The sequence below is a fragment of the Triturus cristatus genome, chromosome 2_2 (assembly GCF_964204655.1).
Source record: "Triturus cristatus chromosome 2_2, aTriCri1.1, whole genome shotgun sequence".
Lineage (NCBI taxonomy): Eukaryota > Metazoa > Chordata > Amphibia > Caudata > Salamandridae > Triturus > Triturus cristatus.
In genome coordinates this window covers 781,102,622-781,126,580 of record NC_140582.1, presented here as the reverse complement: position 1 = coordinate 781,126,580, position 23,959 = coordinate 781,102,622, and the positions used below count along the sequence as shown (strand labels likewise).

The window sequence follows — 23,959 nt, the reverse complement described above, 5'->3', positions numbered from 1 at the left end:
GAATCCTCGCGAAATTTTCAAAACTAATGGGGCGCTCCGTTCAGCTCCTACCCTGAAAGTCTTGGGGGAATTCGTCAAGCGGGGGCCGAGAAAAAAGGGGGGTGCCAAAACGCGTTTTCCCCATGCATTTTTCCATAGGACCTTTAGTCGAAGGTACAGCCCGTATGGCTGAACAGAATTACTTGACATTTGGCAGAGAGGTAGTCCTCAGGTCAGGCATGTGCCTTTTGCATATATGGAGTCAATCTGTTCAGTAGTTCCTGAGAAAATTGCAGAAAAAAGCATATACATATTTATAGCCGCGCACCTTGCGCGTACCGTGCGCGCACCCTGCGAGCACCGTGCGAGCACCCTAACGTGCGCGAGCGTAATTCTGATTGGTGGTTACATGTTAGTCAACGTTCGAATCGGTCAAAATCAGGAAGTGTCGGTCGCCATTTTGTTTGTTTTCAGTGCGAGAGTGAAAAAGGAAGGTGGCGAACGTGAAAAGGGGGCAGGGTAGAGAGTTCCTGACCCCCTAGCCTTTGACCCCGAAGGCAGAAAAAAAACATTTAATTTTTTTTAATAAAAAATTGCGGGGGTGCGCGCACGGTGAAAAAAATCAATAAATAAATAAATAATAATTTTTAATACGTAGTTTATTGTAAAATAAATATATAAAAAAAAATAATACATACATAACTTAGCATTTAAAAAAACGTACAAATTCACTGAAAAAACCATAAGTTTCACACACGTTATAGTTAGGAATTAGCATTTAAAAAACCTTGCAAATTCACTTAAAAAAACCATAGGTTTCACACATGTTATAGTTAGGTGGATATTTCCCTCGTAAAAAACCAATGAAATTCCCCGTTGTAGTTAGTTCAGATAACTATAACTTGCGCGACCGCCACTCTATCACAAGGATGATGTCATCAGTGATGTCATGAGTGATGCCACTGACCATGTCATGAGTGATGTAATATGTGACGTCATGAGCAGGATTGCGGGCGCGCGAGTTATAGTTATCTGAACTAACTATAACAGGGGAATTTCATTGGTTTTTTACGAGGGAAATATCCACCTAACTATAACAAGTGAATATATATATATATATATATATATATATATACATATATATATATATATATATCCACAAAGAAAGGGTTACCCATACGGAAGAGCCCAAGACAAGGTGAGTAATGCTTAAATCCTTTAATTGGCTCAGAGACTGCCAGCATGGAGTAAGCAAGCGTCACAGCCAAAGTGCAGCCTTACGCGTTTCGGCCCAACGCCCTTTGTCAAAGGCTAAGTCCATCATCTAATCAAAGCAAAATCACCATTAAATATTCACCGGTACTTGTCCAAGTGGGCGCGGCCATTTAGCACAGCCTTCTGGTACCTGTAGTCTTGTTCCCCAAGTGAGGCGCTGTGAGATGAAAAAATAAGGAAAATTAAAAAACCTCAGTGGGTGCTCTGACTGATTTCAAACATGCCATGTCAGCTTGTGATAGTCTCTGGCAAGCTCCTTGTCCCGCAAGTTGGCGTACACCGGTTGGCTTCGCCGCAGGTCCGCCACCGCAGCTGGGCCTCCTCCACGACCGAGTCTGTGATTAGATGATAGACTTAGCCTTTGACAAAGGGCGTTGGCATCCCGGTGTGTTTAAATACCTCATTAGGGTCCACCCACTCACTCACTCAGACACCCACTCACACAATCATGTATCTAATCACAGATCCAGTCAGACAGTCATATACTTACTTACAAATGCACAAAGGCACTCATGCTCCTACTCACAGATTGAGTGAGAGACTTAAAAACCAATCACAGACCCACTGTGACACTGATGCACCCACTCATAGATGTAAAGAGGCAGCCACACATTTTGTTATAGAAGTATTGATAGACTGATGCATCGTCTCACATATCCCCTCAAATACTTATACAGTGAATGAGAGACTTAGTGATGCAATGATGCATACAGTCATAGATTACATTGAAAAAGTTATGCACTGTGTTATATTAAGGACTATTGAGGGAGTTATACATGCTACTGTACAGTTGTTTAGATAGCAGTGTGTTTAGCGTGTATGTTATAATTCATTTTGTAGTTATCAGTTTTTAATGTGGTGGTGGCTATTGAATGTTTGCATTTGTTTTGACATTCCGCGACTTATTCGCAGCGATCACTGCTACCAATTTCATCGTGTTAGAGTAGGCAATGATCCCCTCTGAAATAATCACTTTCGAAAAAATGGTTCTAAAAGATCTCGCCATTATTCAGAACAACAAACATTTCATTCCTTTCAATATTACATTGAAAGAAAAATTGCCAATTGGTCAATTCAAAGAGAATGACTCGCTAATCATCAAAAGTGCAGACAAAGGTGGAGGTATAGTCCTTCAGGAAAAGGCAGCCTACATAGCTGAAATTCAACGACAGTTGGACAATAAAGATCACTACTTGGTGCTGGCAAAAAATCCCACCAAAGAGATCCAGGAATTAATTCATAAGATAACCACAGATGGCCTCCGTACCGGTTTTCTTTCTAAAAAAGAATTCACCTTTCTAAATGTAAAAACACCACGCACCCCAGTCATATACACACTCCCCAAAATCCATAAAAACACAACTAACCCCCCAGGCCGTCCCATTGTTTCAGCCTGTGGCTCAATCCTAGAACCATTAGGCGCATATGTAGACTTCTTCATCAAATAATTTGTTCCTAATACACAATGCTATGTTAGGGATTCAATGGCAATGATCAATCTCATTGAACACCATCCATACAACCCTGCATCTGAAACATTATGTACTATGGACGTTGAATCACTATATACCAACATACCGCAGACAACCGCCCTGTTGGCAATAAAAAAGATCCTTGACTTAAGACCACGTCCTCATGCCGTTCCCACTACTTTTATTTTACAACTCCTTGAAATCTGCCTCACACGTAATTTCTTTCTTTTTGACAACATCTACTACCAACAAATCAAAGGTACCTCAATGGGTGCAATTTTTGCCCCTAATCTGGCAGTACTGTTCATGGACCAACTAGAATCCAATGTCATTCTCACTGATTCGAACCCTTTCTTTCCTTGCATTTGCTTCTGGCGCAGATATATAGACGACATCTTCATAATCTGGCAAGAGAACACAGAGTCCTTAAACTCTTTTGTACATTGGATGAATAATAATTGTTCAGGCCTATCATTCACTGTCACGACTGACAAAGAATCCATTGCCTTCCTAGACCTTTCAATTTTCCACTTTGAAGGTGAAGTACTCACACGTTTGTACCGCAAACCAACCGAGCGGAACACTCTACTGAACTACACCAGTAACCACCCAAGGGCCCTCAGGGACTCCTTGCCCTACTCTCAGTTCCTTAGAATAAGGAGAAACTGCTCTTGCAAAACCGACTATTTCAGAGAAGCAAACTATCTCTCCTCAAAATTGAAAGCAAGAGGCTACCCTAAGAGAATCGAGAAGAATGCCTCTAAACTTGCATGGTATTGTCCTAGGGAAATCCTGCTGACACCCAAACCTAAAAAAGAAACACAAAGAATAGCCTGTGTAACTACTTTTTCGCCAGTTTCAAATAAACTGAGAAAAATGATACTCCACCACTGGCCAATTTTGAACGTAGGAACCCTCACATTAGACAAACCACTTTTTGCCTTTAAAAAGAACAAAAATCTAAAGGATCACCTGATCCGTGCTGCTCTACCCTCTACTGTCAATACTTCCACTCTTGAGGGTACTTGGGGCCTTCCGCCCATTCTAGGGCATTTCAAATGCAGAAATTGTAATGTTTGCGTTTTTTCAATGGAAGGTAAAAGTTTCACGTTTAATAACATCACTGCACTCAGCAATTCCTTTTCCAACTGTAACACTGCGAATGTAATTTACCTCATCATGTGTCCATGCCAAAAGATCTATATTGGCCAAACAACACAAAGAGTAAAAACGAGAATTTGCCAACACAGAAGCCGAATCCGGTGCAAGACTTCAAATGCGCCACTCGTCGATCACTTCGGAGAGGCCAATCACAATGAGGATGATATTCGCTGGACAGTGTTGAAAGTGCTGAAACTACCACAACGTGGGGGCAACATGGCCCAGATCCTAAACAAAGAGGAACTAAAAGCAATCATCACCTATGATTCAATTCGAAAAGGCCTGAACAGGTCCGAAGATTGGACAACGCTCCTTTAAAACTTTATTCAAAAAGAGACTTTTCCTTTTGTGAACACCCTTGAATGGCTGAAACTGAATTATTCTCCAAAAACAAAAAAACATACAATTTACGTGCAATTTGTTCGCTATTTTGACTTGTATTGCATCTTACCATGCTTTCATAACCTGTTTGACTTATAATCACTGGTAATGCTTATCTCTTAAACTTTACTAAGTCACATGACCACTTCTTTCCCCACTCCAAAATGGCCCCCACACTCACGCCGGTTTCGGCACCGCACCGACACAGTCCTACTTTTATTTTCACCATTCTTTCAACTAATACCAAACACCGCATCCTCTAGTCCAGTCCCCATCGCCGGTTGACTCCGACTCCCCATTGTGGCTGTAAGACTCGGACGAGGTAAGCGCCAAGCCCGCACAACTCTTGTGACCTTCCGCCCCACATTCATGCAACTAACGAGCCTCCCCCTCCGTTTAGCTCCAACAAGGGCCACGGACAGCCATTGCAGCTGCCGCCCGAATACTGCACTGGACGCGCTTCTTCACCTATTTTGGAAGTACGCGTGTCCCCATAACTAACTAATCCGGTAAGCACTTCCATATCTCCTTTTGACTGTCCCTGGGCCGGCCCTCCGCAGAAGCACTTCCGAATACGAGCGTCGCAGTCAGTGCATCATCCGCCGCTCGCCATCCACGTATTCTGCCTTTAAATCAATTAATCTTTTTCCCTCCCATTTAGCCTTTGAAGAAGCACGGACAGCCCATTTAGCTGCCGCCCAGACACCGCACTAGACGCGCTCCTTTTTCCATTGTTCAAAAGCGTGTCCCCTTTAACTTAATTGGTAAGCAGGTCCTCCTCACTTGATTGTCCCCTTACCGGCCACTAACTCAGGCACCTCCTAACACGTGACTTATTTTCAGATCTAACACCGTGGCTGATCCATCCCGCTGCCTCGTTGTACGTCCGCTTCCTCACCCAGAGCGGAATTCACCCCCATGAAGTCGCAAGTACTTCCAACCGCCAATTGTTGTCCTACCTTGACACAATTCATACTCCATTATCCCTTTAAGGTAATTATCACCTTCATTCATTGCCAAACCTCCAGGCTATGCAACTTGCGCGGCCCTATCAAATCACCACCACCAATTTTCCTTGCGGCGCACTCCATCACAGCACGACCGTAGCTTCGCACACCAATTGTCACATCATCGCATGAACCTTCCTTCATCGTTCCAAAGGTTTTATTGAATAATGAACTCACATGTCTTGCCCTACACCGGGCACTTCTTCAAGCAACTGATACTTGCGGAACAACCTCCAGCATAATACTACCCATCACAAAATCTTCGTGCGGATACTCCATCACTGCCACATACACCACTAAATTGTCGCATCGTCACTTGTTTCTTCCATCACCATCTGTCGCATGCGGCACTACTACTACTCCTGAGCACACATTTGCTGTTTGACTGTTGTCTTTTTTAGTACTATCATACGTAATGCTGATTTTATGTATTTTATTCTCCCCTTCCTTCCTTCATTTAATGTCCACAGGCTTTACAATCAAACCAGGCATTCTTTTGAAAAATCCTATAGTCCTGATGATGATCCCATTATACTAGGAGCTAGGGATCGAAACGTCACGTCGACTTGTTATAATAGTTCCACATTGTATCGAGTGTATAAATGTATTGTGGATACTATTGGCTAGAGCTTACTTAAAGTTGATTAATGTATTGTAAGCCCCCATGATCGCTCCAAAGCCTTTATGCCTGTTATTACTTTGTATTTTCCTCTAACTTCTTTTTCCTCTCTGTTGAAAACTCGGTACAGGATTGTGCCCTTGTTTTATCAGTCTTCACTATTCTAACTTATAATTTTTGAAATTCAAGATTAAATGCTCCTCTGTCCGGCTGGACACAGGAGGAACTCACATAGGTCTCATTGAAGTCTATGTAGAATTCGTTTTCCTAACCAAGATTACGCTAGGGACTATTGTTAACAAAAATACCAATTTCATCGTGACACCTGGCGTCATCGTGAAAACAGAAATCAGTTTAAATTGTTGTTTTTATGCAAACTCTCAACAACAATATGACTTTAAATAGTGCCGTAATACACCCCTTGTGTCTAAAATACTGTAAATTGTGTGCATAAATGTATTATGCACCACTTAAAAAAGGCGCAATCGTCACTGTTACCAGAGTCATTGTGACTCATGGTGTAATTGCAAAAATGGTAAGTAGGGTTCGAACACAATTCTAAAAGAAATTACTACAAATATATGTGTACAACTATGTTTTCAAAGCAGTGATGTGGTAAGTGATGTATGTTAGTAATAGTTAGAATACATTTTTTACGTAACATTTTTTGCAATGCAAAAAATAATAATTTGAAAAGAAAATTAACAACATTTTGGCCTCTTGGGTGACTCTGATTAAAATAAAATGTCTTTAAGTGTATTTTTGAGTATGTGAAATACATTGGCTGATCAAGATTCTCCACAGTAAATGTGACAATGTTGTGCCAACTCAAAACATTCTTAAAAATAAAAAAAATTATTAATGTACATTCTAATAAACACATACCAAATCAAAAAATTAGTGGTAAATAATATAAATATAATATACAGTATCCCATTGTAGAAAGAAAATACGAAAATCTTAGAGGCTCACTCAAAAAGAAATGGACGTTACAATTAAAAAATAGAATTTTAAAAAACCTTAGAAATTCACTGAAAAATCCAGAGGTTACAAGGACGTTATAGTTAGGAAATAGAATTTTAAAAAAGCTTAGAAATACACTGAAAAAAGTTTACAGGGACATTATAGTTAGGCTGACAATTCACTCATACAAAACCAGAGAAATTTAGTAGCATAGTTAGCTGATCTAACTATAACTCGCGCTCCCGCAATGCACTGTTTATGACCTTATATATTACATCACTCATGACGTAGTCAGTTACATCACTCATGACATCTCAAATTACATCACTGAAGACATCACTCATGACATCTTCCAGTGACTGTGAGTGTTTTTAAAACATTTATGAGTGTTAAATATATATACCAAGATGTATTGATGAATCGGGTGGCATAAAGCTGGCCATGGACGTACTTACACATTCAAAAAGCAAGCATCTGTGTTTCATCCATGATCTTAAGTTTAAATGCTTAATTGTAGACTTTGTCTTTTTTTCTTCCGCAGTCACTAAAATGAGTGCAATTCAGATAAATAGCATCATACATCTGTCAATAGCATCAGGAGAAAACTCTGGGTGAAGCTCTACAAATGTGTATGTCATTGCATCTTACATTACATTATGTTTGTGACTTAATGCCATGTCCCTCAAACAATTGACCGAGCTGGTTGCCAGAACCATGTATGGGTCATTCAGGCCCTCCCAACCATCCTCATGCATCCATTGACTTCATTGTGCTACATCCTTAAGTCAGTCACTTATGCTGCCCCAGGCTGAGGATACCAGCTTTACAAATGTCGTAGTGAGAGTTTTTCTTGATGGAATACAAGATTCTTTCAACTTCTACCTTGGGTACAGAGTAAAACTCAATGAAGATAGCAATAAGTGGAAGATTCAGCCTCCATTACTCTTGAGTTCAGCAACAAGGGACTCTAGACAGCAACCCCCCATTTACACTGGTACTACCTTTACTTGTTGAATAGAAAGTCCAGTGTATGCTTGCTTCCATAAGTATAGGTTAAGAAACCTTGCAAAAGAATCCTCCCTCTCTTGCCAAATTGCACCCTAATGACTCTCCCAAAACGTCTTTGGCTTGCTAAGCGGAAAGCACTCTAAAGACACTCTGGAGATATAACATTCTTCGACTTTTCACCCTGTTTATGGAGATGCTGTCCATTAGAGCTCCTGCTAATAATTATCCTGGGGAGATCCATGGACAATATGTATAATTCTTATCTTTACAGAGACATCCGCAGCCCTTGCTCTGTCACATTGTCAGCCACAGTAAAGGTGCAGAACCTTTTTTCAAACTAATCATTTGGTGGTTTGCAACTTGTATTTTGTGCAGATTAAGGTACACTGTGTTTGATTTATGTTTCATACATCTATGTATGTACCCTGCTGGTTGAACCAGTGTTAGAAATTGGGTTGTAGGTAGACTGGGGTATGAACCCTAGTCAAGCAGCAACCACAATCCTAGTCAGAGTAATATCAGGCAAACCCTAAATTAACCTGTGCTCACCCTCAGGTAGCTTGGCAGAGAGCAGTCGGGCTTAACTTAGGGGCAATGTGTAAAGTATTTATGCAACTCTCCAAACAGCAAAACAGTGAAAGCACCACACAAAAAGATTCCACAACAGGTTAGAAAAATAGTACTTCATTTGATAAATAAAACAAGACCAAAACAACAAAAATAAGTATAACTGGAGTAATGAATTTTTAAAGAATAAGCTGTGAAATAGCGCTTAGAAGCAATAAGTGTTACTTGGAATATCTGGTCGCGTTGGACCGGGACAAAATCAAAAGTACAGGCTGACCGCAATGGAGTGCAGGCCTGATACGGAGTCCCCAGTGAGGCCCACTGAACAAAATTACCTTGATCCTGGCTGTGTTGATGTTGAAGATGCGGGCCGAAGTGATGCGTCAGTGGCGATCCATGCTGTTGTGGCAATGCCCGGGTCCTAATCCACACAGCAGTAATTATACGTCAGCTCCGATGAGCAAAGAGCTGCGATGCAGAGATGCATTGTCAAGACTCTGTCGATGTAGATGTGGAAACCTTTTGGTTCCGAATGTGATGTGTTGGGGCACATCCATGCAGCAGAAGTGATGTCCTGCTTCTGGTCAGGCAACAGGAGCGATGCACTGGTTCCAACCTTCACAACAGGTGCAATGCACCAGTTCCGATCGACCCAACATGGGCGTAGTGCCAGGTCTGATCCATACAGTGGCGCCAATGTGCCGGTTTAACAGAGGATGAGTAGGTTTTGCTGATGCAAACATCTTAGGCCTTACTTCCAAGGGCCCAGGACTGACACGGCACCACTTGGCAGGGCAGGCTCACAGATGACAGAGTTCAGCTGCAGAAGCAGGTAAGTTGGAAGTCTTTCATGTCCCTGAGAACTCAGATCAGGAGGCCAGTCACATTGGGTTCAAAGGATGCAGGCCCAGTCCTTCTCACCCAGGCAGGGGAACAGCAGGCAGCGGGGCAGCATAGCAAAGCAGGAGTCCAGCAAAACAGTAGTTCAGCAGAGTGGCAGTTCTTCAGCAGCACTGCAGTCTTTCTTCCCACAGAGCCTTCACAGGTTCAGAAGTGTACTGAAGTGGTGGTGTCAGAGACACTTCCCAGTACATATACCCAGTTGTGCCTTTAAGAGGGGGAGACTGAAGTGCACAGAGGTCCTCCCTACCTGCCCTGGCTACAGACACACTACGGGGGATATGCAGTCCTTTGTGTGAGGACAGGACAGAGCCTAATCAGGTGTAAATGTGGCTGGGTCCAACTGATCCCTCTCATCTTCCCCAGTTGGCCCATCAAGTCACATCTAAGCTCCCATGGTGTGTGACTTTCTAGGGTGAATACACAAAGCCCAGCTGTCACTCACCCCAGACTGATCAAAGACAGGCAGCAGGCATGAAATGAAATGAAAAGGTGATTTGTAAAGCGCAAAACAATCACCCGAGGGTGTCAAGGCGCTTACTCATTTAGGCTAGGAAATACACAGATCTCACTGATTATGCAGCCTGGTCTTTAATGCCTTCCTGAACACCAACAGATTGTTCTCATGTTTTAAATAAGATGGGAGTGAATTCCACATCCTAGCAGCACCCACCAGAAAACTTCTCCCTCCCCAAGAGCATCTTTTTACCTTGGGGACAACCAGATCATTGGACAAGGAGGAGCGAAGATTTTGTGCTGGGATATAGCGTATCAGATTCTGTTTTAGGAAACCTGGTCCTATATCATGGATGGATTTAAAAACAATACAGAGGGCCTTAAACTCTATGTGTTTTTTTATTGGCAACCAGTGAAGATCCTTCAATGCCGGAGAGACTGATTTATACCTCGGGATGTTCAGTAGAAGCCTGGCCGCGGCATTTTGAACAACCTGAAGTTTGGCCAAACATTTCATACGAAGATTAATAAAGAGCCAATTGCAATAATCGGCTCTCGAAAGAACAAGTGCTGAGTCCACCAACTTACGAAGCTCAGCTCGAATAAAAGGGAGAACTTTTTGCAGGATTTGTAATGTATGAAAAGAAGAAGAAGTAACCTGATTAACATGATACTCAAAGGACAATTTAGTGTCAAAAATGACTCCCAAATTCTTAACCTTGGTCACTGGTTTAGGAAGTGGACCCACCTCTAGGGGCCAGAGATCTGGTGACCAAAAATTAGCATGAGCCCCAAACAGTAGAACCTCCGTCTTACTATAGTTCAACTTTAGATAGTTAGAAGCCATCCATTTCCCTACCTGACGTAGGCAAGAATGGAAACGCATCACAGTGTCGGTGGGAGATCCGGACACTGAAACAATGATCTGCGTGTCATCCGCGTAGGAGACAGCAGAGAACCCCAGAGATCTGATAAGTTTCGCCAGGGGTGCAACATAAACATTAAAAAGTGTGGGGCTCAGAGATGATCCCTGCGGAACCCCGCAGGGTAATGTAAAATTTGGTGACCTAAAATTATCTAAGGCCACAAACTGCTCTCTACCAGACAGAAATGACTTAAATAGCATAAGAGCCTTCCCTTTGACCCCGACCCCCCTCAAAACTTCCAAGAGTTTCTGGTGGTTTTCGGTGTCAAAAGCCGCCAAGAGGTCTAGCAGCACAAGTGCTGCATTACCCCCCCGGTCAACAGTTTGCCTGATCATTTCCGAGGCTGTGATTAGGGCCGATTCTGGGCTATGATGTTTACGAAATCCAAATTGAGTGTCATCAAGGAAATTGTTCTTATCAATATATTGTAATAGGCTGTTTTTCATTACTTTCTCCCCTATTTTGGCCGGTAGTGGCAGCCTAGAGATTGGACAATAGTTCTTTGGATCAGTAACGTCTAAATTTGTTTTTTTCAGAAGAGGGAGCACAGAGGCCAGCTTCCAGCAAGTGGGGAAAATGCCAGATGAAAACATTTTGTTAAAAATAAGCATCAGATAAGATGCGAAAGTCTCCGGCAAAAGGTGAAAATTTTTCGGAGGGCAGGGGTCCAGAGGAGAGCCTGATTTAATCGATTCTATCAATTTTATTATTGCTTCCAATGACAAAGGACCGAACATTGATAACTCAGAGGTATTATTGCTATAACCGCCCACCGCACAAATGCCTGACTCAGTGTCGGCAGTCTTAGTTTTGGCTGAGTCCGCTGACAATGTCGTTAGTTCATGCATTGTCGCTTCAGCAAGGCTATCATAGACCTCCTTAACTATCTCTTGAAAGTGAATGCAACTCTATCGCAGAATAGCTGGGTTTTCGGAGGCTCAGTGGCCACAACACATTTGGCTATTCTTTTAACTGCTGAGAAAAGCTCTTTAGACAAATTTTTAGCTGTCAGTATCGCCGTAGTATAGAACCTCGTTTTTTCTTTACTAATAAGAGCTTTATACTCCAGTAACGCTGCTTTATAGTCAGATTTATTTTCCATACTAAAAGATAATCTCCACCTCCTTTCCAGGTGACGACATTTTTGTTTTTGGATCCTGAGCCGCTCAGTGTACCATGGTTCAGAGGGCTTGGACCAATGGCTCGAGATACACTTAGCCGGCAGGCTTTGATCAATTGACTTACTTAACCCTTCCTCAAATGCTGCTACGGCTTTATTAGGGTCGTCTAGAGGTGGTGGGATATTTTTAGCTAAAACATTTTGAAACATATCCACATTTAGTTTATTCTAAGGGCGGACCAATCTCCGCTGTCTGTTTATTCTATTCTTTTAATAAGACTTTTGAACTTGGAAGGAGAACATGACAGCTTTATGATCCGACCAGACAATTGGTAAAGGTGGAAAACCCTCCAAAAAATAATTATTTGAAAAAATACCATCCAGCAGATGCCCTGCCAAATGTGTGTCCCCAGATACCCACTGGGTGAGCCCCATACTGTTAGCAATGTCTAAGAACTTTACTGCATCGCAGTCTAGGGGGTCCTCCAAGTGGACATTAAAATCACCCAGAAGAGTGAAGTCTCGTGATTGAGCCAGGGTATCTAGAGACAGACCAATATCTGTTAAAAAACTAGCCCGTGTGCCTGGAGGCCGGTAACACAACAGGCCATTAAATATATGACGACTTTCAATCAACAATTTAAAAAGTAAGGACTCCAAATGGGGATCATTATGTTGTGAAATAAAAACTGTTTTCCAGGTACAGGGAAACAGAACTGCCAGACCTCCCCCTCGTTTGCCCACTCGGTCCTGCCTGTGTAATATATACCCGGAAGGGATTGCCATTTCTAAATCTGGGACAGATGAGGCGTCTCCCCAAGTCTCTGTAATAAATGCTACATCAATACCATGCACCTCAATGAATAGGGCAAATTCAGATGCATGTTTACACAGGGAGCGTGCATTAATCAGACATCCTAATATAGGCAGTGTCGTTTTTCCCAGTGAGCGTTTGTTTAAAGTTTGCTGAGGCCTGGGAGCATTTTGGACCATTGTAAGTGCAACCACAGACTTGACAAATAAAGTGGTTGATACAGTCCTGTGTATTTATATCAGAAAGTGCATCGCACTTACCATAATTATTCAGCGCTCTTAAATGTTCCCCGTTATACACAATCCTATAGGCAGAAACAAGGATGGGATTAACACCGGGAGCATCCCTGGCCCTAGGCATGGGCAGGCGCGGACGGGCGCAGACGGGCTTGTCTTTGGCGCGCCCACGGCGCGTCGGCGGCATGCCCGCTGCGCGCATCCGCTCCACGGCTGCTGTGCGGCGATGTTTAAATCCCCCCGGTGTACCATTGAGGCAGGAAAGACACCCTGCCAACTTCTGGCCCAGGCAGATGTCCCAAAAGCCAGACGGAAGCAAAAATCAACAGTACAGCAGCGCGAATAACCCCACAACAACAAAAGGCTGCCCCAATGGAATCAAGCTGCCTACACACAGCGCGGATTAACCCCCCTGAAAATTCCCAACAGATATTTAAAAAGATTAAAAAAGATTCGTTTTTTCTTTTTTTTTAATTTTCCCCCTTTTTAAAAAAGTTGCAAGAATAAAACAACAGAGAAATCAATGCAGTGGTTCGCTGGATTGGCGTCCTAGTCGCCCGAAACCTAAGTAAGAGCATCAAATAGCTAAAGTAAGAAAACACCAACTTTCTAAAAGTGACATTTCCAGAATTTAAAATACAACCAGACTTGGGGATCTTATCTCATCGCGATTGGAAATTACAGTCATCAAATGTAATAGGGTAATCCAAATGTTATCCAACAGGAGAGATAGGCCTTTCTCTAGTGAAAAACAACTTTAGGAGTTTTTCACTACTAGGACATAAAACTTAAAAATACATGTCCTGCTTTATTAATACATTGCACCCTGTCTTCCGGGTTGTCCAGGTCCTACCTTAGGGGCTCACCTATTTGTATGAACATTGAATGTTTGAGCCTAGAAAAATATTTATTTTGCCAGGTCGACATGGCAGGATAAACCTGCAAACACAGGCCCTGCAGTGGCAGACCTGAGACATGGTTGAAAGTCTACTTCAGTGGGTGGCAAAATTTGTGCTGCAGGCCCACTAGTAGCATTTAATTTACAGTCCCTAGGTACAGGGTGTACCACTTTACTAGGGTCCTATAAGTAAATTAAATATGCCAATAAAGGAAGAACTAATGTTGACATGTTTAGGGCAGAGGGCACAAGCACTTTAGCACTGGTTAGCTAGCACTGGTAAAGTGCACACAGTCCTAAATCCAGCAAAAACGTGGTCAGAAAACTGGAGTAGGTTGGGGAAACATTGGGGTAAAGACCACCCTAAGGTTGTCAGGTTTAACAACCTGAAAATATAAATTTCGCTCACTTGAGTAATGTGCAATAAAATACATTAAATTGTAATGCATGCTACAATAGCCCGAGTAGACATTTGCTGTTTACACAAGTACAATAAAGATCTAGAGTTTCTTCAGCGACTGCATTATTTCATTTTTTGTCTGAGTGTAAGTAAATTCAACTGTTTAATGTCTCAGAACTTGAGTAATGTGCAATAAAATACATTAAATTGTAATGCATGCTACAATTGCCTGAGTAGACATTTGCTGTTTACACAAGTACAATAAAGATCTAGAGTTTCTTCAGCGACTGCATTATTTCATTTTTTGTCTGAGTGTAAGTAAATTCAACTGTTTAATGTCTCAGAACTTGAGTAATGTGCAATAAAATACATTAAATTGTAATGCATGCTACAATTGCCTGAGTAGACATTTGCTGTTTACACAAGTACAATAAAGATCCAGAGTTTCTTCAGCGACTGCATTATTTCATTTTTTGTCTGAGTGTAAGTAAATTCAACTGTTTAATGTCTCAGCACTTGAATCAATTTGTCCTCCACTACATCTAGCTTTTCCTAAGGTTTTAGAAACTGGACTAGTTACTCCCCTATTTTAAAATGTATCTTGAGTAGATAAGATATTAGTTGGGTACTACACAGGGAAACATTCAGCAGGTACCGCAAAAGGTTCTAAACCCAAACAAGCAGTTTTAAAGGTACACACATGATTAATTTAGAGCTGACTGGTAGCTATGGTGCAGCTGTGGTGGGTAATTCCAAGAAGTTCTGATACCTGACGGTATAAAAGTATATGAAAAATGGTAAAACGACAGTCCCTTCCTGATGAGCATTTAGACTGTGGGACCCAAAGATAGCGGTTCTACCAACAAGATGCAGTAGTTACATGGGGATACTAAAACCTCTCAAAATCCCAAACTGCTCATACACCTCTAACTGATAAAATAAAACTTGGTTAAAGGGTATGGCTCCAACAACTGGTCTACATTGTCAATACGTAATGCTTATGTTGATTGCAGAAACGTGATTGTACCTGCACCTGGTTATAGAGAAGAGTGGATCTTCCCCACAGGCCAGAAACCTCAGCTAAAAAAGTTACTTTTGATTATATTCAAGTTCCGTCACTCTACAAATATTTGTTGTGTAATGTTTATGTACATTTGATTCATATTATATCAATAATGTTTGATGCATTTTGCTTTTAGAGATAATCTCATGAAAGCTAATGGGGTATTGTTTATACTGAAGATGGGTACCACGGATTGAGACCACGAAAATGAAGTAGAAATTCTAAAATTGCTTATTTTTTCATTGTTTTATAGGTTGTGGAACTGGGAAGTATCTTGGTGTGAACAATGACGTGTATACTCTAGGCTGTGATTACTGTGCGCCTTTGGTAGACATTGCAAGAAATAATGAACTTGAAGTGATGGTATGTGACAACCTTAATCTTCCCTTCCGGAATCAGTGCTTTGACACTATTATCTCAATTGGAGGTAAGATAAAAAGGGGCCTATTTGTAATGTGCTACTGCTGAAACTGGAAACTGGTTAACCTAGTAGTGTCTATTTTTTTCAAAAGACTAGTTACATTATTAGTTAGCGATATATCAAAAGATATATGTGCTTAATAATTTTAGAATAGAAAAACAACAATGTCTCAACCGGTATTATTGAGAGAACTATTTGGCAAGTATGTACACGACATTACAAGGAAGAAAAAAAATAGGAAGACTCGTGACTGGTTTAAATGTGCTCAAGGCATCATATATTGGGAAAAATAAAGGACAAATAAGGTTGTAAAAGCAATTGGGAAGAGTTGTATTAGCACTGTAAGCACTTATTGCAAGGGCAATTGGCAACCTGGTCTTGATGATGATGCCAACTGATTAGGATCGAAACACCGTCGACATACCAGCGTGATTTGCGAGAATATATGTCGTTACTACGCATTCCGTTGCAACGCATGCCTTTACCACGCATGCGTTACAACGGAATGTGTTTTCCACGCTTTGCCGTTACCGCGATTTTACCTTTACTCCGCTTTTTCTTTTTTGGGGGGGAGACCCCCCCAAGCCCCCTTTCTTCTTTTTTTTCCTTTTTCTGCAGGTCTCCGCCGACACTGAAAACGGACTGATGCTTTTTTTCAGATTAGGATGACGTTGTTCCGTGATGACGTTGCTTGCGTGGTGAAGATGGTCGTTGAAGCATTACCCGTTGTGAAGACGTTTACGAGGTAAGTGTATCGTTGTAAATGTAATGCGTGGAAAATGCTTCGTGGTAAAGGCTGTTTCCCGATTTGCGATGCCTCTTTTATTATGGCACAATCAAAAAGTTCTGTTCCCTCGCTGTTTCTTACACTTGTCACCTGCGCCGTTCACCCTTGAGTGTCACGAGCACTTGTGTACACAAAGTTTTCGAGTTGCCCTTGCAATAAGTGCTTACAGTGCTAATACAACTGTTCCCAATTGATTTTACAACCAAATCTGTCCATTATTTTTCCCACGAGTCTTCCTTACCCAGATCTCAACCTGGTCTATGGGTTTACTCCTGTTGTTTTTTGCTAATAAATTTACAAGGCATTGTTTATTGGTACGTAAAACTGGACATATATTATTATAGTTTGTATAGTATTGGGTAAAAGAACGTAATTAATGTCTCATGAAGGTAAGACAGTGCTGAATAAATGAACACTGTATTCAGTGCAAGTAAAACAGAGAGTGAGAAAAAAATGATAATAAGGAAGTAAAGAAATGATTAACGAAACAAAGAAAGAAAAATTTAAATAAAAGAAGGAAAGAAAAACGATTGAACAAATGAATGCATATATTATATGCTTGATGCAGGGCGCATGTTGCTATAGCGCCTTATATTTGAAAACATGTCAGTGCTCAAGAGGACAGAGTAACCCCCACTATAGAAAAGTATTAACAAGAGGAGACCTTCTTGACTAATGGAAAATGTGATGGGGACTTTGAACCATTAGGTGATAAGGCAATATTCTAGAATTAAGAAGGGGTAATATGGCATGGTCAAAGGCTACTTTGGTGTAACAACCAATGCAATCGTTTTTAAAAAGCTTTAAGGGAACTGCTCTAAAATATGATGTACCATCCAGCCATATCAAATGTATCTATATAACGTGATGATTGAGTGAATGAATAAAAAAGTGCTCACAAGAAAAATAACTTGAAAAACCTACAAGAAAGAAAACACTTGATAAAAAATTAGAGGCTTGTTGCAAACGAGATGGTGATAAACAGGTTCAACATTATCAAATTAAATCAAACAGTATTTATATAACATGGCTAATCACCCGTAGGGGTATCCAGGTGCTTTGGTCTTGCAGATCTTTAGTTTAAGTCCCTTTCTGAAGTCTGCGAGTAAAGGTGAGGTTTGGAGATGGAAGTCACTCCAGGACTTGGGGAGAGGTAGGAAAAGGAACAACCTCCGCTGCGGCTTCGGCGGATGTGCGGCTGTGGGCGAGGAGGTGGAAGGTTGGTGAAAGGTCAGTTGGTGGTTAATGTAGGCAGGTCCCTGGCTGTGGAGGGCTTTGATGGTGTGTGTTAGCATATTGAATTGGTATCTCTTCTAGACGGGGAGCCAGTGGAGGCTTGTGAGGTTGGGCGTGAGCTGGTCCATTTTTGGAGGTTGAGGATGAGCCTAGCTGCAGTGTTCTGTATGGTCTGGAGTCGGTTAAGGAGTTGGGTGGTTCCAGCGTAGAATGCATTTGCGTAGTCCAGTCGGCTGGTGATGAGAGTTTGCATGACTGTTTTCCTGGTGTTGGTGGGGATACATATGAAGATCTTTCGAAGCATGTGGTGAGTGCAGAAGCAGGAGGTGGATACTGCATGGACCTGGTGCTTCATAGTGGGTTTGCTGTCCAGGATGATGCCGAGATTGCGGATGTGGTCTCTTGGGGTCTATGTGGGTCCAGGCTTGATGAGCCACTAGGTGTCACCGCACGGTGAGGTGTTCCTCCTGAAGATGAGCACTGTCGTCTTGTCTGTGTTCAGTATCAGGTAGTTGGACCTCATCCAGTCAGAGACATTAGTTATGACGTTTCAAAAGTTGGTTCTGGTGTTGACGGGGTCTTCCATGAGAGAGAGGATGAGTTGGGTGTTGTCTGCGTAGGATATGATGTTGGGTCCATGGGTGCGTACTATGCCAGCCAACAGGATCATGTAGGAGTTGAACAAGGTGGGGTTGAGGGAGGAGCCTTGGGGGATGCAGCAGATGATGCTCTTGGGCTTGGCGGTTAAGGGCACGAAGCGGATTCTCTGTGTGCATCCTGTGAGGAAGGAGGTGATCCTTTTGTGGGTGTCTCGCTGGATGTCAATGTGGTGGAGTCTACTGATGAGGGTGTGGTTGGATACTGAGTTGAATGCCACTGAGAGGTCAAGCAGCCCTGCTGTCTCCTTGGTCAAAGAGGACTCTGATGTTGTTGGTTTCAGCAACCAGGGTGGGGGTTTTGGTGCTGTAGTTGGCGCAAAAGGAGGATTGAGGGGTGTTAAGTAGGTTGTTTCTTCTCAGGTGTTCAGTGAGCTGGGGCTTTATGGCTTTCCCTAGGACTTTTGCTGGGAAAGGTAGCAGGGTGATGTGGCGGTATTCCCAAGGTCGGTGGGGATTTCTCTTCTCTTGTGTAGTTATTGCTGAGAATCTCAAATGTAAATTCTAAATTATAAGCTGCTATTGCAGATGCAGCAGCAATAGAAATCACTACTATGTTTATAGATGTGTTCTAATCTACTGGATTAGGAATATGTGTGTCCCTGCCTGGGTTAACATTCTTTTCAAAATTAAATTGTTGTTAGTGATAGAATTGCAGTGTGGTCACTGTTGCTTTGATAGTATGTTGCCTGCAATAGTTGATATTTGGGTACCCCTGAAGGTTACTCTGGAGGGTCTTCTCGATTTATGTGGGTTGATAAGAACCACCACTTTTTCCGTAGTGATGTTCTATCTCTGCTAAAATAAATGACAAAAAATCCCTTTTGATATCGGATACAGAATCTTCAAATATAACCCACGGAGGTGTGCTCCTACTTTTGCTGCCCTCTACCTGCATTCAGAACAAGAACACTGCACCATACCAGATGCCCCAGAGAAGAAAGGGTTATGTGAAGCTTGTGCCCTAGCATGCTGAAATCATTCAGTACAGTTCTCTTATTTCCATCCTCCACCCACATTAAAAAGGGCCCACATTTTGTGGAGCTGTTATTGCCCATCCTCTGCTCCTATCTGTTGGGCCAGCAGTGTGTACTGCACAAATGCCAGGGACCACTGCCTACTCTTAAAAAATGCGACTTCTTTTAAAATGCATCCCTTTTCCTTTAAGAAAAATGGGCTGCATTTAAAAAAATAAAGAATGCTCTCTTAAAAAGCAATCACAGATATGGTGGCCTGCTGGCCTCAGCAGGCCACCATGACTGTGATGACTAAATTCCTAATGGGTCGCAAATTGTGACCTACCTCAATATTATGCATGAGGTAGGTATATTTGTGACCCACTAAGAATCATTATTAAAACTCAAAAGAGTTTCATACATTAGGAATACTGATTTACTGATTGGGAGAGAATAGCAATTAGGAAATTAGTATTTCTAATAATTGTACATCTGGCCTTTAAGTCCCAGGTTTCAGGAAACATCAAGAGGAGTACACTTTGACACCGGCCAAAGGTCTGGAACCTTAGAAATAGCACTTGGGGCCAAGACTCACTCTAGCAGAAGCCATCAGCAGGGTCCAAAGCAGGTCCAGTTGGAACAGGCAAGCCTGGAATTTGCAGGGAAAGGCCTCTGAAAGCATGCTGTGTCCCTGTAGCTCACATAGAAGGTCAACCAACTGATCCTTGAAGTTACGTTTGGGGTCCTGGGTTTCTGGCAAAAAGTTTAAGTCTTCCCTCAGGATTCACAGGTCCAAGAGTGTTCTAAAGAGGGTACTGGGGATGCCACATTTATGCCCAGTGCCAGTCTGTGGGTGGGGGAGACTCCTGTCAACTCCCTAACTAATCGGGTAAAAGTTCCCAGAGGTGACCCTATCCACTTTTACAGCACTTCCTGTGTGTATGACTGTAAGCTATTCCACAGTAACCCCTCTCTACCTAACTCCAACATGGAAGAATTCTTCTTCCCCTGTGCCCTGTGCCCACCCAGGGGTGTAGCCGGAATAATGGCAAACCCTTCCATGTGGTTAATCAAAGCAAGTTATGGGGAAGCTCTCACCTCCCACTGGGTTTGGAGCTAAGCTGACCAGGAAGACATAGGGAGACAGGCCTAGTTGTGAGCTGTATCTGCCAATCACAGTGTAGTAATACTTTAAAGCTCAGGAAGAGGCTTGCACAGCTAACTAGGCCATCTAGCTGAAGTAGGAAAAACATCGCTCCAAACCCAAGCCTTTTGTCCACTGTCCAGGAGCAATCTACATCTCACCACAGGGGAATCATTCAACAGACAGATGACACTGTACACTGGTAGAAAGGCACATTTGCCAACTTTCTAAAAGTGAGTCCTTAAACCATCTTTCTAGCAGCTATCAAACTTAAATGAGTCCCTATATGTTATTACAGTGTAACCCAGTGTTTTTCTAGGAGAGAGCCAGTCTTGCCACAGTGAAAAATAACTTTGTAGGTTTTTCACTGCTAGGACATATAAAAAATGTAAATACACATGTCCTACTTTTTAAAAGCCATACATACTACTCCAAGGGGACTAAAAGCCTACTTTAGGAGTAAATTGGTACTAAAAAGAAAGGTTTAGGCCTGGCAAAATAGTTTATTATGCCTGGTCGAAATGGCAGTTTAAAATGTCACACACAAAATGATAGGGCAGGCTGCGAGGCATGTTTTGCAGTGCTGCTTCACAATGAGTGCTGCAGCCCACTTGTAGCATTTAATTTACAGGTCCTAGGTACATGGAGTACCATATATTAGGGACCTATAGGTAAATTGAATATACCAATTAGGGGTATGCCAGTTTCACCATGTTTAAAAGAGAGCACAATCACTTTAACCGTGGTTAGCAGGAGTAAACTGCGCAGAGTTCTATGGCCAATAAAAATGGATTCAGATACAGAAGGAATAAGTCTGGGACAGTACCACGTAAAAGAGGCTAATTTCCAACACAAACATTTCTAAGACTCAAGAAAGCATTCTTAGACCCCCTCAACCCATCACTTAACACACCCACACAAGAAGCAACATCTTTAACCCACTTTTATCACATCTATCAGCAATGAAGTACTAATCAGGTGCATCTAGCCTGGAAAACCTGTCTTTTCCCCATTCCCTCAAACTTACAACATATGCCACCATCTCACGGCAGGAAACCTAAATGCACCAAAACAAATTCTGCTCAGTCAATAACTTACTCATACACTCTCCTGAGTAAAAGCTCACGTCCATAGCAACCAGTGTCAACAAACTCACTGTTGCATCAGCTGGAACCATGAAAAAAAATGTGGGAAGCAATACACCTAATCTAATCCATCCACACAAGGCATTCACAAGAAATCTCTGGCAATACATGCAGCAACCATTAGCAGGAAAGCAAATGACAAAAATAGTTTTGCTTAGATGATCCAACATAATTCAAGACCCTCTAGTCAGTATGCATAATTTTCATAATGATTGAAGAACAATCTACAACAAATCCACCACCATGGGAACTTTCAACTAAATCAGAGTAGTCTTCACAATATGACTATTCCTCAGTTATTAAACAACTACCACACAAGGATGTGCTAGTAACCTAAACAAGATCAGACTTTACATCACCACTTTTAAACAGGTCAATACTCCACTACTTCCTACTCCACCATGCAACACCCCTAATTGGACATACTTCAGGCAACTCTTTAACACAGGGCTCACCAAATTACTTTATTGCTTTTTTGAGAAGTCAACCTTGTAGCCAGTTGACCTTGTCAACTACAGACCCATTGCACATATGCCCTTTAATGGAAATGTAATACTGAAAGTTATCTCTATCCTGCTCTATGAACAAATCAATAAATATAACTTTTTTGTATGGCTACAAATGCAGCATCAGGTCCTGATGCAGCACACAGACATTAAACATTCATGTACTGGGCAGTATCTGCCTAATCTCAGATAAAGTTGGTCACTGGCTACTGATCCTGCTTACTCTCTTCACAGCCATCAACACCATTGACCATTGACCACTAGACTTGACTGTGCATCTTGAGAACTTGCCTGGATTCTCAAACATAGTACCCTGGGTCCAGATCATATCCGTCAAACTATCATTCATTTATTCAAATTCACACCTCTAAATCCAATAAACTGCCATTCAAATGTAGATTACCTTATGGGTCCATACTTTCTCATGTCATTTTCAATCACTATATGCAATCTCTTGAAACAATCCTTGTGAACATCAGATTCGGTCAACATACGTATTTAAGGCTAATATAGCTAAAGGTGTCCAGAGCTAATGACATCAAATGACTCAAAACCTGCTTGGTCCTCATCCAACGCTGTATGTCAAGTGTTAACTTGAAATTAAAGCCCACTGAAAGCAAAACTGTCCTGTTTGTAAACAGCAGCAAACAAGCTCAGACGTAATCCAGGTTTACCCCTGGATACACTTCTAACACCAAATCACTTGGATTAACTTCACACCCTCTCTCTCTATTGTGTCCATGCCTCTTATAGCCCCTTGATTATTATTTTGGGCAGCACTTTGTTGCTTCCCAGAAAAATGAAAGTACTGAATACCACGGCATTAGCATCCAAATGAATGCATAGGACGAACATACATTTGGTATTCTTTGATCGTTCCTCTTATATTGAAATTGAATTTAGATGAATACCTTTGCACTCTTTAAAAATACCAAAAGCTCCATGCATGCATTCATACAAAACATATGTACTGAATAATTTTACAATCTCCAATTTTATATGGGTTACTCTTAAATTAGGACACAAAATACATTTACTCCTTTTGCTGAAAGGATCTGGGTCTGCAGTTTTAAAATGTATCTTATTTCAAGCCGGACATGTTTGCAGTATTCAGCAGGCTTTTTCTTATTTTTTTCTGGACATCTGTGTCTTCCTTTTCATTAAATCCAATCATAAACAGCAAGCAATGGCAGAGCTAGTAGAACTACCTTTTTGTTAAGGGTTGTTAAATAATAGTTGGGTGACCTATATGCTTCCTACAACTGTAATAGAAAAGAAATCTCATAAATTAATAACATATTGTACTGTAACAATTTGGAAGCTGGTACAAGGCCTCTTTACTGAACAGACTATGAGCTGAGGTAAGCTGTATCTTTCAAGATGAGTGTCATGGAAAGGAGTCAGAGTATGACAAAAAAGCTTCAAATCTAGCAACATGTTATAACAGGAAAGTAAAACAAATGAAGGTGCAAGGGTGATTGGTGAATAGCACTGGGTCTTAACGATAGTGCAACACAGCATACAACAAAAAATGTGCCACTCCCACTAGATGTAGCATAATTATTTCATCAAGCAAAAAAGAAAACGTTTAGTTGGTCCAGCATGACATATTCTATGGTTCTCTACATGGCGGGAGCAGGCGAGCTGTCTACAGAAGGAGTTCCCACCTTGAAGTAAGTGTGACTACAGGGGGACTCTCCTTGCCTCGTGCTAATTTTAGCATTGGTTTGGGTTAAACTCGTATACCAGCAAAGTACAGTCGAGGGGATAATTTAGAGCCAAAACAAGTGGTTCTCACACCCTCCTATCTCAGATTTCGAGGTGAGAGATACATAAATATAATTCTGGGACCGGCAGTGTCCT

At 41.7% G+C, this 23,959-nt stretch overlaps 1 protein-coding gene across 2 annotated transcripts in view; it reads left to right on the top strand.

The window, feature by feature from the left end:
* TRMT9B (tRNA methyltransferase 9B (putative)) overlaps nucleotides 1-23,959 on the top strand; it is a 184,903-nt gene that overhangs the window by 139,114 nt on the left and 21,830 nt on the right. For both annotated transcript variants that reach the window (XM_085642043.1, XM_085642044.1), the window contains one exon: nucleotides 15,499-15,672. In XM_085642043.1, the coding sequence (XP_085498169.1) occupies nucleotides 15,499-15,672 (174 nt within the window). The remainder of the gene's footprint in view (nucleotides 1-15,498; nucleotides 15,673-23,959) is intronic.